General features: G+C 42.0%; 1 protein-coding gene across 1 annotated transcript; it reads left to right on the top strand.

Moving 5' to 3' along the window:
* The first annotated feature begins 8,284 nt into the window (after window positions 1–8,284).
* LOC108130970 (uncharacterized) lies at window positions 8,285–9,435 on the top strand. Its single transcript, XM_017249659.3, has one exon. It carries the CDS (start codon window positions 8,404–8,406, stop codon window positions 9,391–9,393), a length of 990 nt encoding a protein of 329 aa, XP_017105148.2. The 5' UTR covers window positions 8,285–8,403; the 3' UTR covers window positions 9,394–9,435.
* Window positions 9,436–13,236: the final 3,801 nt, after the last annotated feature.

The raw sequence follows: 13,236 nt of genomic DNA, 5'->3' as shown, positions 1-13,236 counted from the left end.
AAAATTTATTGCGCTGACAGTTATGGGCCCATAACAATAATAAAAACAGCATCTGCATCGAGCGAACTCGGGCCAGGGCCAGGGCCAGGGTGGTGGCAACAACAAGGATCCTGGATCCAGGATCCACAGCCGCATCCATCCCGGTTGCCCTTTGGCACGGCAACGTCCACGGCTTCGCCCGTCCTGGCGTTGATGATGATGGCAATGATGGCGTTGATAGCCCAACGAGATGCTACTTCAAACTCGACTTCAATTGCTATGCCAGCAAGCCATCCGGCCTGGCCATCCAAGCAGCCAGCCAGCAAAGGACACTCATTGGTTTGCCTGTCGTCCCGTCATGCAGCCATTCTAGTTGTCCTTTCGTGGCCTGCTCCTGCCTGCTCGCTGCACACCAAAAGAATTACAGATTAATGAAGAATATAGTTGTGATTTATTCGAAATATTTTTAATTATTTAGAGTTTATATTTTATACAGCAGTTTCTAATTTATTTTTAAATATTTTTAGGGCAATCATTTGATTATTTTTCCCAGTGTCTTGCCACTAAGTGCACTGCCTGATAGTGCAGCCTTTCAGCGTATTTTTTTCGACTGGCTCATCAGCGTGGCATTTGGTTAATGGCAAAAAAAGAGCCGCCTGTCATAAATGTGCTGCCGCGATGGCGCGTCCATATTGACGGCTATGCAAAATAGATGTCCTGATTTGGCCCTCTCGCCCGCCGCCTGTCTTTGCGTGTTAAGTATACGCAACGTGGTCGGGTTAAAGCCGCCGGAACTGGCTTGAGGCGAACTTTAAGCCGACGAGGCATGCCACAAGACACGTACCGGGCGTCTAAAAGTGCAAACAGTCTGGCTATTTATGCACAACTAAATGCCACGAATTTTTGCCGGCAAAGAGGAGTTTCTTGAGTTGGCAGATGCTCTTATAAAGTTTTAAAATATTTTTTTGAGGATTAATATATATGTATGTATAGTTTGTAGTTAATTGTATTCCATTTATCAAAGCCCATGAGGATTTTAAATATACAACTAAAGCAGTCACAATACATACTACACCTAACAAATTTATTGGCCTTAAGATTTTATTTATAGTATTTATTATCCAATCCAAAGAATATTTAAAATTCGCCTTTAGATTTTCTTTTCAGCTCAACATTGGCTCGTTTTCTTTCTATGCACAGAAATTCCCCTCACATATAGTATTTTAAACATTTTTATTGTGCAACCTAATGGCCGTTTTGTTGTTTGCGTCCGGGTGCTTTGACGGAGAACAACCACACAACCCACTCACCTGCCGGCACACACTCACCCACAACACCACACACAAAGGGGGGAGCTTTCTTTATGCCACAAACTGTTTCGCTAATGCACGATTCTCGTCTGATTCTGCTGAAGAGGTAAACTAGCCACACCATCGCCCGGCTTAGTTCGCCAATTGAATTCTTAAGTGTTGCAGTCCTGGCATCTGGCAACAACTAAAGTGAGATACTTTAAGATTTTGAAACATGCTCGGGCTTACAATAAGCATATTTACACATTTCGCCTCTTGATATGGCCTCACTGTGCGTGAGTGTATTTATTTATTTGGCGATGTTTATTGTTGGCGGATCGTGGCCAATCCTTTCGAGAATCTTCGCCACGTCCCAGCAATTGCTCATAAATACCAAAAAGAGAGGGCAACAACAAACCCAGCAACAGCAACAGACCAGTGGCAGCAAATTATGAATTATAGTTTCCTTTAAATAAATTTCTTGTGCTTCGCTTTTCCGTTAGCTGGTCTTTAATTTTATTTATTTTCCTGTGCGTTGCGACAGTCTCGGACTCGGAGAATTTACGATTTTGCCTAATTGCATGCGACAATAAATTGTGCAACTGCTAAAAATTATGAGCACAATTTTTCGCACTGTATTTCGGCATTTCTGAATCAGATTCCCAGCTCCAGCCCCAACCGTTCCCTTCCTTATTTCTCTCGCTCTGAGGTCAGTCTCTGTGTCCATGCCGACATCCGACATTTTTGGCCTCTTGCTGTGATTTTATTTATGCGCCATAATACAGAATAAAGTGCAGCCTCGAAATTGAAACGGATATTAAGCAATATAGCATTGGGACGGGGCATGGTACTCAATTCGCAGCTAAAAAGTATTAAATTCGCATTCGAGCATATTCAATCATATCCAGCATCGTTCTTTGGCGCGTTAAGCTTTAAATATTATTACAATTTTTGCAATTAACAAATTATGAAATTTTTATTGGAACGCGCACAGAGACTGGGCCATTTCCACGCAACTTATTTATCCTGCAAATAGTTAACGGAATTCAGGAAACTGTATTAACTTGCCAAATGGTGTGGAAAGTCAATAAACTTCTATCTGAAATGTAAATTCTACAAGCGAGTTTTATTAAGCTTTCCGTAAAGGCTTTATCCTGCGCGAATTGCAATTTAAATGAATAAACCAATCAAATTTACGACAAGCGACTATCACAAGGAGAGGCCTTTTAATGATTGTACAAATAATGAACCGGATTACCATTTAAAGAATAATAGGCTTTTCGAAATTGTGAAAAGGATTCTATTATGTTCGATATATTCATTGTTTTCTGACTAGTTTGGTTGAGAAATAGACAGAACAACATTGTTGGATCAACTAATTCCGAACACGTTCTTCATTTCCCGTGGATGTCTCCGCTAAATATTCCGGGAGCTCTTACGCTTCGCTTCCGTCCACCACATGCTCCGATGCATCTCCAACTGTCACTGCATATTTGCATTTACAAATACAAAAGTTAGCACTGCCTTCAACCTCTGGCCTTTCCCTCTCGCAGCTCGGGAAACTTGTCTAGAAGTGTTTGCCACACGTTTAAGTGTCAAGTACGGAACGCTAAAGACAATTTCTAAGCAAATCGCACCGAATGCAAAGCAAACCACATAAAAATGTCAAAGTTTTAGCAAAGCTGCGACCCCTTTTATATATATTTTCATCTGATTTTCCGCCACCCATCCATTGTCAGTGAGAAATGTAAATTTTATCTTTCGGTGGAACTAACTTTTACAATTTCATTATGTTCCATTTTGCAGCACGGGGTTGCATCTAAATGCGTCACGCCTTTGTTTCTCAAGGCGAGAAGGAGGAGACTTGCCAAGTTTTTAGCTCTATGGATGCAGCTTGAAAATTTTAGATTATGATTAGAAAATGTTTGATTGTAAGGCTTAGAGCGTTATCATATGTCATCTTAGAGGCTTTACAAAATATATAAATTTTTTTTATTAAAAAAAACTTCCTAGGGGTTCTGGTTACAACTCATACCTGAAGGACAAAAAAAAGGGAAGAAAACTTTTAGCCCGTCCAAGGCTGCATTGTTGGGGGAAATGTAATATAATTAACATTAACAGTTGTTGCGATTTGTTGGAGCGGCAATGAACATTTACCTAATGGCAATCTTTGGCCCGTACCGCTTTCTGCGGAGATTACTCACACGGTCGGATTTAAAATTCCCTTTCAAGTGTCGTGGCAAGGGCATCCTAATGAGCCCCAGGACCTTTTCGCCGCGCCCGGTGTTCCCCTTTCGCCCTCGAGAAATGGCAAATTAACATATGCTTTTTGCGTGGCGCTGGCAGAAAGAAGATTTCTTATTCTATTAGCCGACAGCGCTGGCAATAATTTAATTGGACCATGCGCACTGCGTGTATCCACAAGATACGAAATGAAAATGAAAATGAAAAAAGGAGGGGCTGGCCGACCCAAAAGGCAGAGCGAGAGAGTCTAAAGCAATTTTTCTTCGTTTCACCTAGCGCCTAATGAGAATGTAGTGCCAGGACACCCGGCAAAGGACACTAAAAACGCATAAGCTATGAACTTTTTGAGTTCTGACTTTGGCCACGAATCACTGTTGTTTTTGTTGTTGTCCCCTGTTCCCGGCTTTGTTGTTGCTGCTGTACCGCTGTGTTAATTAAAAGGCGAAACTCATGACACAAACGGAATTTGCGGCCCTCGGGTGCTGCGAAATGAATTGTAGATATGTAGATGAACGAATCCTGGGCGAGTCCAGATAGCGTTGGTCGCATAATGTGCATGAATAATAATTTCCATTAAGATTGCCCTCCAAACCTGCGGTGCGACTGCAGGGTGGCATTATCCACCTCCCCCTACACGGTAAATAAGGGTACTTGAATTCTTTATTAAAAATCCATAATGTTGAACACAAAAAATAAATATTTGACAAACAAAAGACAAGACTTTTGGTATATCTATTACTTATTTCTTTTAAACCTATTTGTAGATTTTGTGGCTTTATTCCTTCCCCTTACTCTTTAGAGGACCCTTTTTACCTCTTCTAGTTTTTTTTTGCTGTGCAAACTTGAGAGGAAATGCGACAACTTGAAGTTAATTTGTGTAGCTGCTGGTGGAATCCTCTGAAGCTCTCTCAAGCACTATCGCCATTGTAAATTCCGTCTTTCACACCTGTTACACGCAATTATCTCAACCACGGGCTGAGAAGAAAGTTCGTGAGGACTGCACTTTGGGCCAGAAACGAGCCCTCTCCCTTCTCCACTATAGTTTCATTTCCGACCAAAGAAAAGGACGAGAGGCCAGGGGCCTGGGAGGGAAATGAGTTTCGGATTAAACCCCTTTCCTAGTCATCAGCCAGTCAAAGCGGAGTGTAAGTAGCTTGGGCTAAGTGCCACCAGCTACAGCTCCCCCGCCATCGGGAGGGCCGCCACCACCTACCGATGAGAGTGGAGCACGCACTGATTGCCAGTGAAATGCATGTGAAATTAACCTCGTGCGCTGCTCGGTTTAATTTGCACTCGATGGCTGGTGGCGGTGGGAAAAAAAGCTCCTTGCATGCCAATGGAGGCGACACCCCGGCGTCCCAAATGTAATTTTCCCTTTGCTCATTTGCTGCCTGACTGGCTGATGGGCTGATGGCTCACGACCAAGACATGACCCCCATTTCCTGACTGGCATCCACCCATACCCGCTCCTATCCAACCTTTGAACCACTCACTCATTCACTCAATTGGCCAAGCGTCAAGTTGCGTTACTGGAACGGAAAGTGTTGAGCAAGTTGTCAAAAGGTCTGCCATGGGTAATGTTGCAGCGAAAGGATCTGACTCTGACTGAGTAATAATTGAGTAAGAAATGTTTAAAAAGATTTTGAAGGAATGAGTCTTCTATTGGATTAGTTTATACAAATTTATTGTAAAAAAAATTATAAAATATATTGAATTCGAACCATTTTATTAATTTACTCAATCAAGCCCAAAAAGGTATGCTATACATTTTGAAAAAGGCAAAAACCATTAAAAGACTTTGATTTTTTAAGTTCTTTAAGCCAAATAAGGCATAGTATTAATTCTTTATACCTTTATCATGGATTTGATATGGATTTACCAGCACTCAATTACCACCGACAACCCATCTGCAAACATCGATAAGCCGCTTAACTGACAATACTTTTCTCACAAATTTATGCATCGCCTCTGTGTGGGCGCGGGGAGCGCACATAAAAGTATGGTTCGGTTATAATGAATGCTTAATAAGCATTTGTCGTATACATAAGCAATGTCCATTAAAATTGATTTCATTTGCTATGCAATTTACAATTCATCTTCGTTATAAAGCGCAGCCAGGCAGGGAATTTCGCGGCACTTATCCAAAACCCACATTCACACAAGAGCACCGCATAGCACCGCACCGACTCTACATAAACTATTCATTTCAGTTCAATAACAAAGCTGTTGCGAAGGCCCCAAGCTGGCCATATGTGTTCATTCCATTGAGTTATTCGCCGCATTAACGAAATCAACATTTAAATTGCAAATTGTGTGCATTTTGATTGAAAAATGCCGCGTTGACGACCCATCACAAAAAGGAACAAAAACTCTCGATGGATAGAGATGGAGAAATGCGGTACAACAATGGCTGATTTCGAATCAGATGGGCTTGTCGTACAGTGAGAGAAACGTCTGTGGTTCTCTGTCTTTAATTGATTATTTTATAAGATATATCTTAAGCCTCAAAATAAGTTGGCTGATTACTAACCCAGTTGATTTGGTGGTTAATGTTTTCTTCGACTTAATTTGGCTTACTGCATTGCCGGCTTGAACTCGCTGGCAGCTGCTGTCTTCACACATTCGCAGGCCTGCAATTTGCAACTCTTTTGTGGAATAAAAATAACACACAACTGCAACAATGCCAACAACGAAAATTTTATGCGCATTAACGTGCGACATTTGAGAAATGCGGCCTGGCCCTGGGTCTGTGCTGGTATGGGCTGGTCTGGGCTTGAGCTTGGTTTTCATTCGAATCATATACTTTTTTTTCTTTGGCCTCCGACTGAGTGCAATAAAAATGCAAAAACGAATTCGAATTGATTGAACAGAATTGAACGAAACACAGCCGGACAGGACACACGACAGGACTCGTATACGCACTTTTATACTTACACACTTACACAGTCACGCACGATGGTTAAAAAAAAAGGAAAAACAAAAACCCCAAGCAACAGGGAAAACGAGAAAATTATTCATTAACACATGCGTAAAATGCAAAAGGAACGGAACATTGCCATAAATAAATAATTGATAAATTGCAGATGAATTTTCATATTTAATGATGTTTAAGTGAGCGGGTGGATCAGGGATCGAAAAAATGTAGAGTGGACTTGGAGGGGAGTGGTGTGGTGTGGTGTCGAAAAAAAGCCGGAAAAATGCCAGTTTTGTTCGCATCTGGGCGTGCAATAATATTATGCTAAAATATACGATTACAATTCGGTTTCCTTTGCTTTTTTTACGACTCGAGCTCCGATGCCGCACAAGAGTGCGTATGAAAATTGATTGTTGCTTTATTTATGGCCTCGCACTCGCAAAGTAGACATAAAAAATTAAGACAAACATAAAATGCAATCATGCAGCCGAGTTTTTTTTGGCAAAAATCTACCAAATGGTATAGTAACCCTCTACGTTTTGTCCATTCGCCTGATTTGGTTTTACGTGCGTCGGGAGACATTGGGGGGCTGGGCTTGTCACCGAAAGGCCTCCCCGGGTCATGTAATAAAACGCATAAAACTTTGCCTCTAACGAGCGTGGTTTTACGATCCAACTGGCCCCCGTATCGAACTGGCGAAAAAAACGAGGAAATAGCAGCGGACATGGGAAACATTCAGTTCCCTTTCTGGTGACACCCGAAACGCTCATATGCAAACAAAATGCACGCCTAATGATTTGTTGTATGTTTTGGTTTTATACGGCCTTCTGGGCCACCCTTCTGGGAACCTGGCTTGAAGGGTTGAAACCGAGATGGCCAATTGATCATTTTAAAGATAATTGATGCCGCCAAACATAATTACATTTGGCATAATAGTAATTTATGGATGTCGAGGTATGTGGAGCAGTGAGTGCTCTAAATTAGAGGCATATGCTAACGACTCACTTTAATTCTACAAATATTCATTAAGTGCCTTAAATATTCCAAATATTTTAATGCTAATATCCTCACTTGACCTTTAGTATTTCATAATATTGTGCTCAAGCCACACTGTCCATGTCAAGAGAAGTTTAATTAAGTTTTGAATTTAATCAGAACCAAAGAAGCTCCATTGTGGCACTCAACTGAGATAATCTCCATCCATCTCCGACCGCTGCCGCTCCTTCCAAATGCCTCGAACGCCCGAATGCCCCGACCAGTCCTGTAAAATATGTAATTAAACTTAATGAGTGTAAAATGCTCGAGTCTTGGCCCGTTTCGGGGCTGCAGCCAGGAATCAAATGCTGTCAGGCAAATCAAGTCATTCATTTGTCAATTAGTTGACAATGGGCCGACTTGAGCTTAACTCGTCCTGCAGCTCAAAGCCAAAAAGCAGATCCGAACGCTTCAACGAATGCTGGACGTAATTGCATTTGAGATTTTATGAAGTCCAGCCAAGAATTAACTTGGCCCCAGGACTGCACCCCCAGCTCGGTCACAATTTGTAATTTCGTATCGCTGATGAAATGCATTTCATTAATATTTATTTGCCGTAGGAGTCTAAGTCTTGTCATAAAAGTGGGATTAGCAGACCAGATTGTTTACTGCCTCCAGCCGGTTATTGTCCCAAATAGCAAATGCATACTCGTATTTATTAAACCCCAAATCAAAGTAGAAAATCTCGGGATAAACATTTTGGATGTGTTTTTTTGTACGGAAATTAAAATAGTTGTTGCTTACCAATTTTTGTGGCAAACTTGAAAGTAACTTTTGGAAATAAAGCTGTTTGTGTTATACTTCATACAACATAATCTTTTTATAAGATTTACATTTTGAACTTTAGATTTCTTGAAATTTTTCATTCTTTAGTACTCATTTACTTATAAAGAAAAATAAATTCATATTTAAACTTTTCTTTGGAAAGAATTATTTTAAATTATGGCCGAAGAGGTGAAACCAACACCTGTAATTACACGGGAAATGGTTTTTATATTACCAAGCGTAAAAGCTGATCGAATAACGATGCCAGATGTCCAAGAATGTCTCTTGGAGGATAGTCCAAAATTTAGAAAAGCGCCGCCTAAGGCTACTGAAGGAGCAGGGCCAGATGCATCCGAGGCCGAGGCACCAACATCCGAGGGAGCACCACCCGAGGGAGAGGCCTCAGCGACAAAAGACAGTTCAGAGAAGTCCCAAACAGAATCTGGGACAGAACCGGGATCCGGAGGAGATGCTGATTCCTTGCAGATGACTTGCGAAGTAAAGTACGTGTGGAATGCTCCCTGCATGATGGTTATTTTCGATGAAGGAGATCTGAACAGCGCCCTCTACTATCTGATGGAATCTTTGCAAGACCCGTTCGCCCTGGACGCAGTGGCGGTTCTATTGGTTCAAGAGAGTCTCCTGGAGGAGCTCACTGGGCGTGTGGTTTCATTGATGCGACCACTGGACTTCCGAGTAGCCAACCATCCCTGCTACAAGCGCACCCTGCTCAAGATCGCCGAGCTGAAACCAAAAGTAATCGTGGGATCTCCGGCATTTGTTCTTCCCGATGCCACGCCCATGCTGGTCAGGGATATTCCCCACAAGTACCTGGGGGAGGGACCCACCGGCATTATAACCATGCACGTCTTCCGGACGCCCTTGGAGGCCACGAAAGTGTATCGCAAGGAGAGCCCTTCGCTGCCCATCGCTTCTGTGAGCATTTGGAACGAACGGGTCTCGTGCGTGTACGATGTCCTGGCCCTGATGAACGTCGACACCTTCAAGATCAACTGCTTCAACGTTAGTATGGAGCCAGTGAAGAAGAACTTTGAGATGCGACGATATACTGCCCAGATGCATCATGGTTACCACTACGAGACTTGCCTGGTGAATGGCCAGCGAAAAATTATCATCTTTCCATGCGGCACTATTTATGCAAATTGATTGTAGAGATCCATAATAAAGAACCACTTGATCTATTAGAAAGCCCTACACTCTTTACCTTTTCTAGCCAGTTCTTCAGCTATCTGAATCGCAAATTCCGACTGTTAGGGGGGGAGCTTTCAACAACTACATATTTACAAACCGAATACCATTTGAAAACGTTTCAGCTCGCACTTTTCGTTCGCTAATCTAAATTAATGCCTCTCACTGTGAATCGGAATAGGCTGCGCTGCGATGTTCTATCATTCAATTAAAAAAAAGGCAGGAGAACGGGCACATGCATTGGAAATGCGCGAAATAAACCGGGGAATTTTCGCACATTTCGCTCCTTTGCAAAAATAGGCAGGGCGAAATCGGATAATGGGAATGGGAATGGGATATGGGAATGGTATATGGAACGCATGGGCAAAGCAATTTGCACCACCCAGTCCCGGACGGAATAATGAAGTGTTTAGTTGATTATCTAAACGCACGGCTCTGTATCCGGAGTTGGATCCGGCACCACACCCATTCAGGCCTGGAATTGCTTGGGTTAGTTTTTCGGTTGAGTCTATAATGCGCCAAATAAACAGCTAACAAGTTGGTAATAAAAGAACTCTAAAACTGCCTGAGGTCCGACCGCCCACACTCCATTTCTACATGCCGACCCAAACGCACCTGCAGAAAATGGTTGGCTGGTTCGCTGGTTGTTTGGCAACATTGCTAGATACGAGTATGTAACTTGGCCTGAAAGTTGCGAACAAAAGCGAACAGCTCAATCCGTTCAACTGCCGAGGGGGCGTGGCACGCATTGTCTGCAGGTAAGCCTTTTTGCGGTGTAGCTCCACTTTTTGGCCAGGAGTTGGCCTGGCCGGGTCTGGCCTGGCAATGGAACAACAACGCACCGCAATTGCATTGATAACCAAAAATGTTTGGACTTGAAACGAGTTTCGTTGTGTTTCGTTTGGCCTGCTTTCGTGTACAGAGACCATATTTCACCACTAAATCAAACAGACAACAGGCTTCAAGCCACCTAGTTGTTTTGAATGTGAACAATAGTGGTTGCAATGGTGGTGCACTCTTTAGAATTCTATAATTATCCTGATGATATTCTATAGACTTAGTCAGGTTCTTCATATTTCATATTTTATAGAAGCTTATTGAAGTATCTTAGCGTCTATGTCATAAATATATTGTTAAGCTTTCAAAACTAAAATTTTAATTAAATAAAACTACTAAAACCACCTCGATTGTAGAAAGGCTGAAGGAGGCGTATGCGTAAAGGCTTCGAGTTTGGCTCGCCACGATGTTTACGGGATGTCTTAATTAAATTTGATTAGCTGTGTGCGCAAATTAGTTAGTTTTGACTGGGAATTGATGAGCGTGATGAGTTTGCCGACTAATTGGCTAATTGATTGATTGTTGGAGTTGCAAATGCACTGCCTCCTACCAAGTGCCCGCCGCTTCTCAGAATGTTTGCCTAATTGCGCTTCAAATGGCCGCCAGAAGTTGGTATTCATTGTGTGCATTTTCCTAATGAAAATCGAATGAAAGGGGATTGCATTTGGCAGTCTATCAAAATCATATTTGCAAAATCGTTGTACTCCTTGCCTTTGGTTGTTGATTTGGTTTTTGTGCTTTTTTTTTCAATTATTTTCAGTAACGCAGATTCAGATTCTTGGGGCAGGGCCTGCATAATACATATCGAAATAACCTTGGTCCGAAATTCACCAAAAGAATAACTGCGCATTGTTTGCGAAGAACAACTTTGCTTTCTCCTTAGTTCTTGGTTGTCAGAGTTTCCCGGGGGATGGGATTCCAGGGCACGCGATTGCAGGAGGGGATTTCCCCCAAACAAAAGTGCTAAAGTTTCCACTGCGCTCATGAAATTTCCACTTTAGTTGGGTTGTGTAGTAAATTTTTGTTTCTGCTTTTTGTTGGTTGTTTTTTTCCCTGTACTCCACTCGCAGGAGAACCCACCCACTCCGATCCCATATTCTCGAGATTTCCCTGACTTTCCACGTCCCGCTCCCTCACGGCGCGTGCTTATTTCAAGTAGTTGAAATTATTTTATAGTATGAAAGTTTAGTTTTTTAACTTTGGCCGGTGCAAGGCGAGCTCCGGTTCTCCGGCTTGCTTTATTTTTTATTTTGTTTTGTTTTCCTGGGCGAGAGCCCTTCGTCCATTTGGCGTCCGCACGCGCTTTTTGTTTTAGCATATTTATATTTTAATAAGCGTTCTGGCAGCTGCGCTCCAGCGCCTCCTTTTCTTCCTTCGATGCCCTGCGTAATTTTACTGCAATTTCTGACAGTTTTAGAAATCTTCGCGAGCAGAACTTATGAACCCAAATGCGCCTGTCAGTGCCAAATGGCCTGGCAGGCGGGCAACGTGGCGTATGATTGTTATTAATTTCATATTATGTCTAAGCACCAAGGACTTGATGCTTCTGATGCTGCGCTTGCTGCTGCTGTGCTATCCTTTGTTGCCTGCCTTCCGACTTGCAATAAGCAATAAGCGTTATAAGGAATGATATTTAATGTCAGTTCCGGCCAAACGAAGGCTGAAAAGAAAAGGAAGAGGACTGGCCTCCTACGGCGAGGTGCAGTTCAAGTGGCTCCTTGAAGCAGGAAAATGTTGAGATTGCCAGAAGTGTCTGAGCATCCCATTTGAATAAAGTGCGGTTAATCCAGAGGTTGCTGATGGGTTGGTGTCAAATTAATAATTGCACTGCAGGAAATTTTAACTTAGAATCTTTAATTAAATCTATATTTTTCTACCATTTAAAGTTTTCCCAGTGCATCTCTTGATTAAATTAAAATTCAATTAATGTGGCTGCTTAGTAGTTTGGGGGCGTGGTGACGGTTTAATAGGAAAATCCAACACAGACATGAATCAAAGCCTTATTGTTGTCGTTCTCGCCACAATTGTTAACCATTTTCACTTCAATACAATGTGCCACGGCTCTCATTATTGAGGATGCGTGGGTCTGGGTGTCAGTGTGTGTTGTGCAAAGAGTTTGTTTATGACATTGTGCGAATGTGGGTGTGTGTCTGGTATTGTGTTTGTAACAAAATATAATCATAAACGTAATTTAATCGCGCCAAACCGCGTCTGTCACGTACTTGCCGGCAACATATACAAAGAGACCCACACTAGCAGCGTTGACAACAAAAACTGTTATAATAATTCAATTCAATCTAGCCAGCCATTCCACCATAATATCGATTCAATGTGCTACATACGTTGCGAATCGTTTGCGACTTTGCCAAATCTAATGATCACCTGATTCCCCACCGCCCTATAGGGGGTTTGTGCTGAGCGAATTGATTTCGCTATCCGGGCACGTCAGGGTGTGTGTGGGTCTATTTGTGAGCTCATGAAACTATTTTCTATTGAATTAAATTGTTATCATTACAAATGGCAGGCCAAATGAGATTTGTATTTCGAAATGTTCAAATTAGCAGGGTTTGGCCCACAATATTGCTCAAACAAAGTGATTAGCAAGGCTCATGGCTTATTTTGTAACATTGTAGTTGTCTTTCAATTTGTTTAATTGAAGTTATTCTGATGTTCGAATAACAATCAAGAAAGTATATTTTTCGGCTTTTTGAAAGATAATTGGCAACAATTTTATTATTTTGAATTTAATTATTCCTATCTTAACAAAGACTAAATAATTGCTTTTAGCTTTATGGTTGAATTATTTGAACTTAATATGCCAGAAATAAGTTCTCTGCCTAAACTCGCATTCAGGCTTCATTAACTCAAAGAGTCAGCGGAGATTTCGTCAGATGACGAAATGCCAGATGCCAGCCAAGGTGGCTGCGGAACCACATCAGAAGCAGAAGCTGGAGCAGGAACAGG

This window comes from Drosophila bipectinata, chromosome 3R (assembly GCF_030179905.1).
Source record: "Drosophila bipectinata strain 14024-0381.07 chromosome 3R, DbipHiC1v2, whole genome shotgun sequence".
NCBI lineage: Eukaryota > Metazoa > Arthropoda > Insecta > Diptera > Drosophilidae > Drosophila > Drosophila bipectinata.
This window is presented reverse-complemented; position numbering and strand designations above follow the sequence as displayed.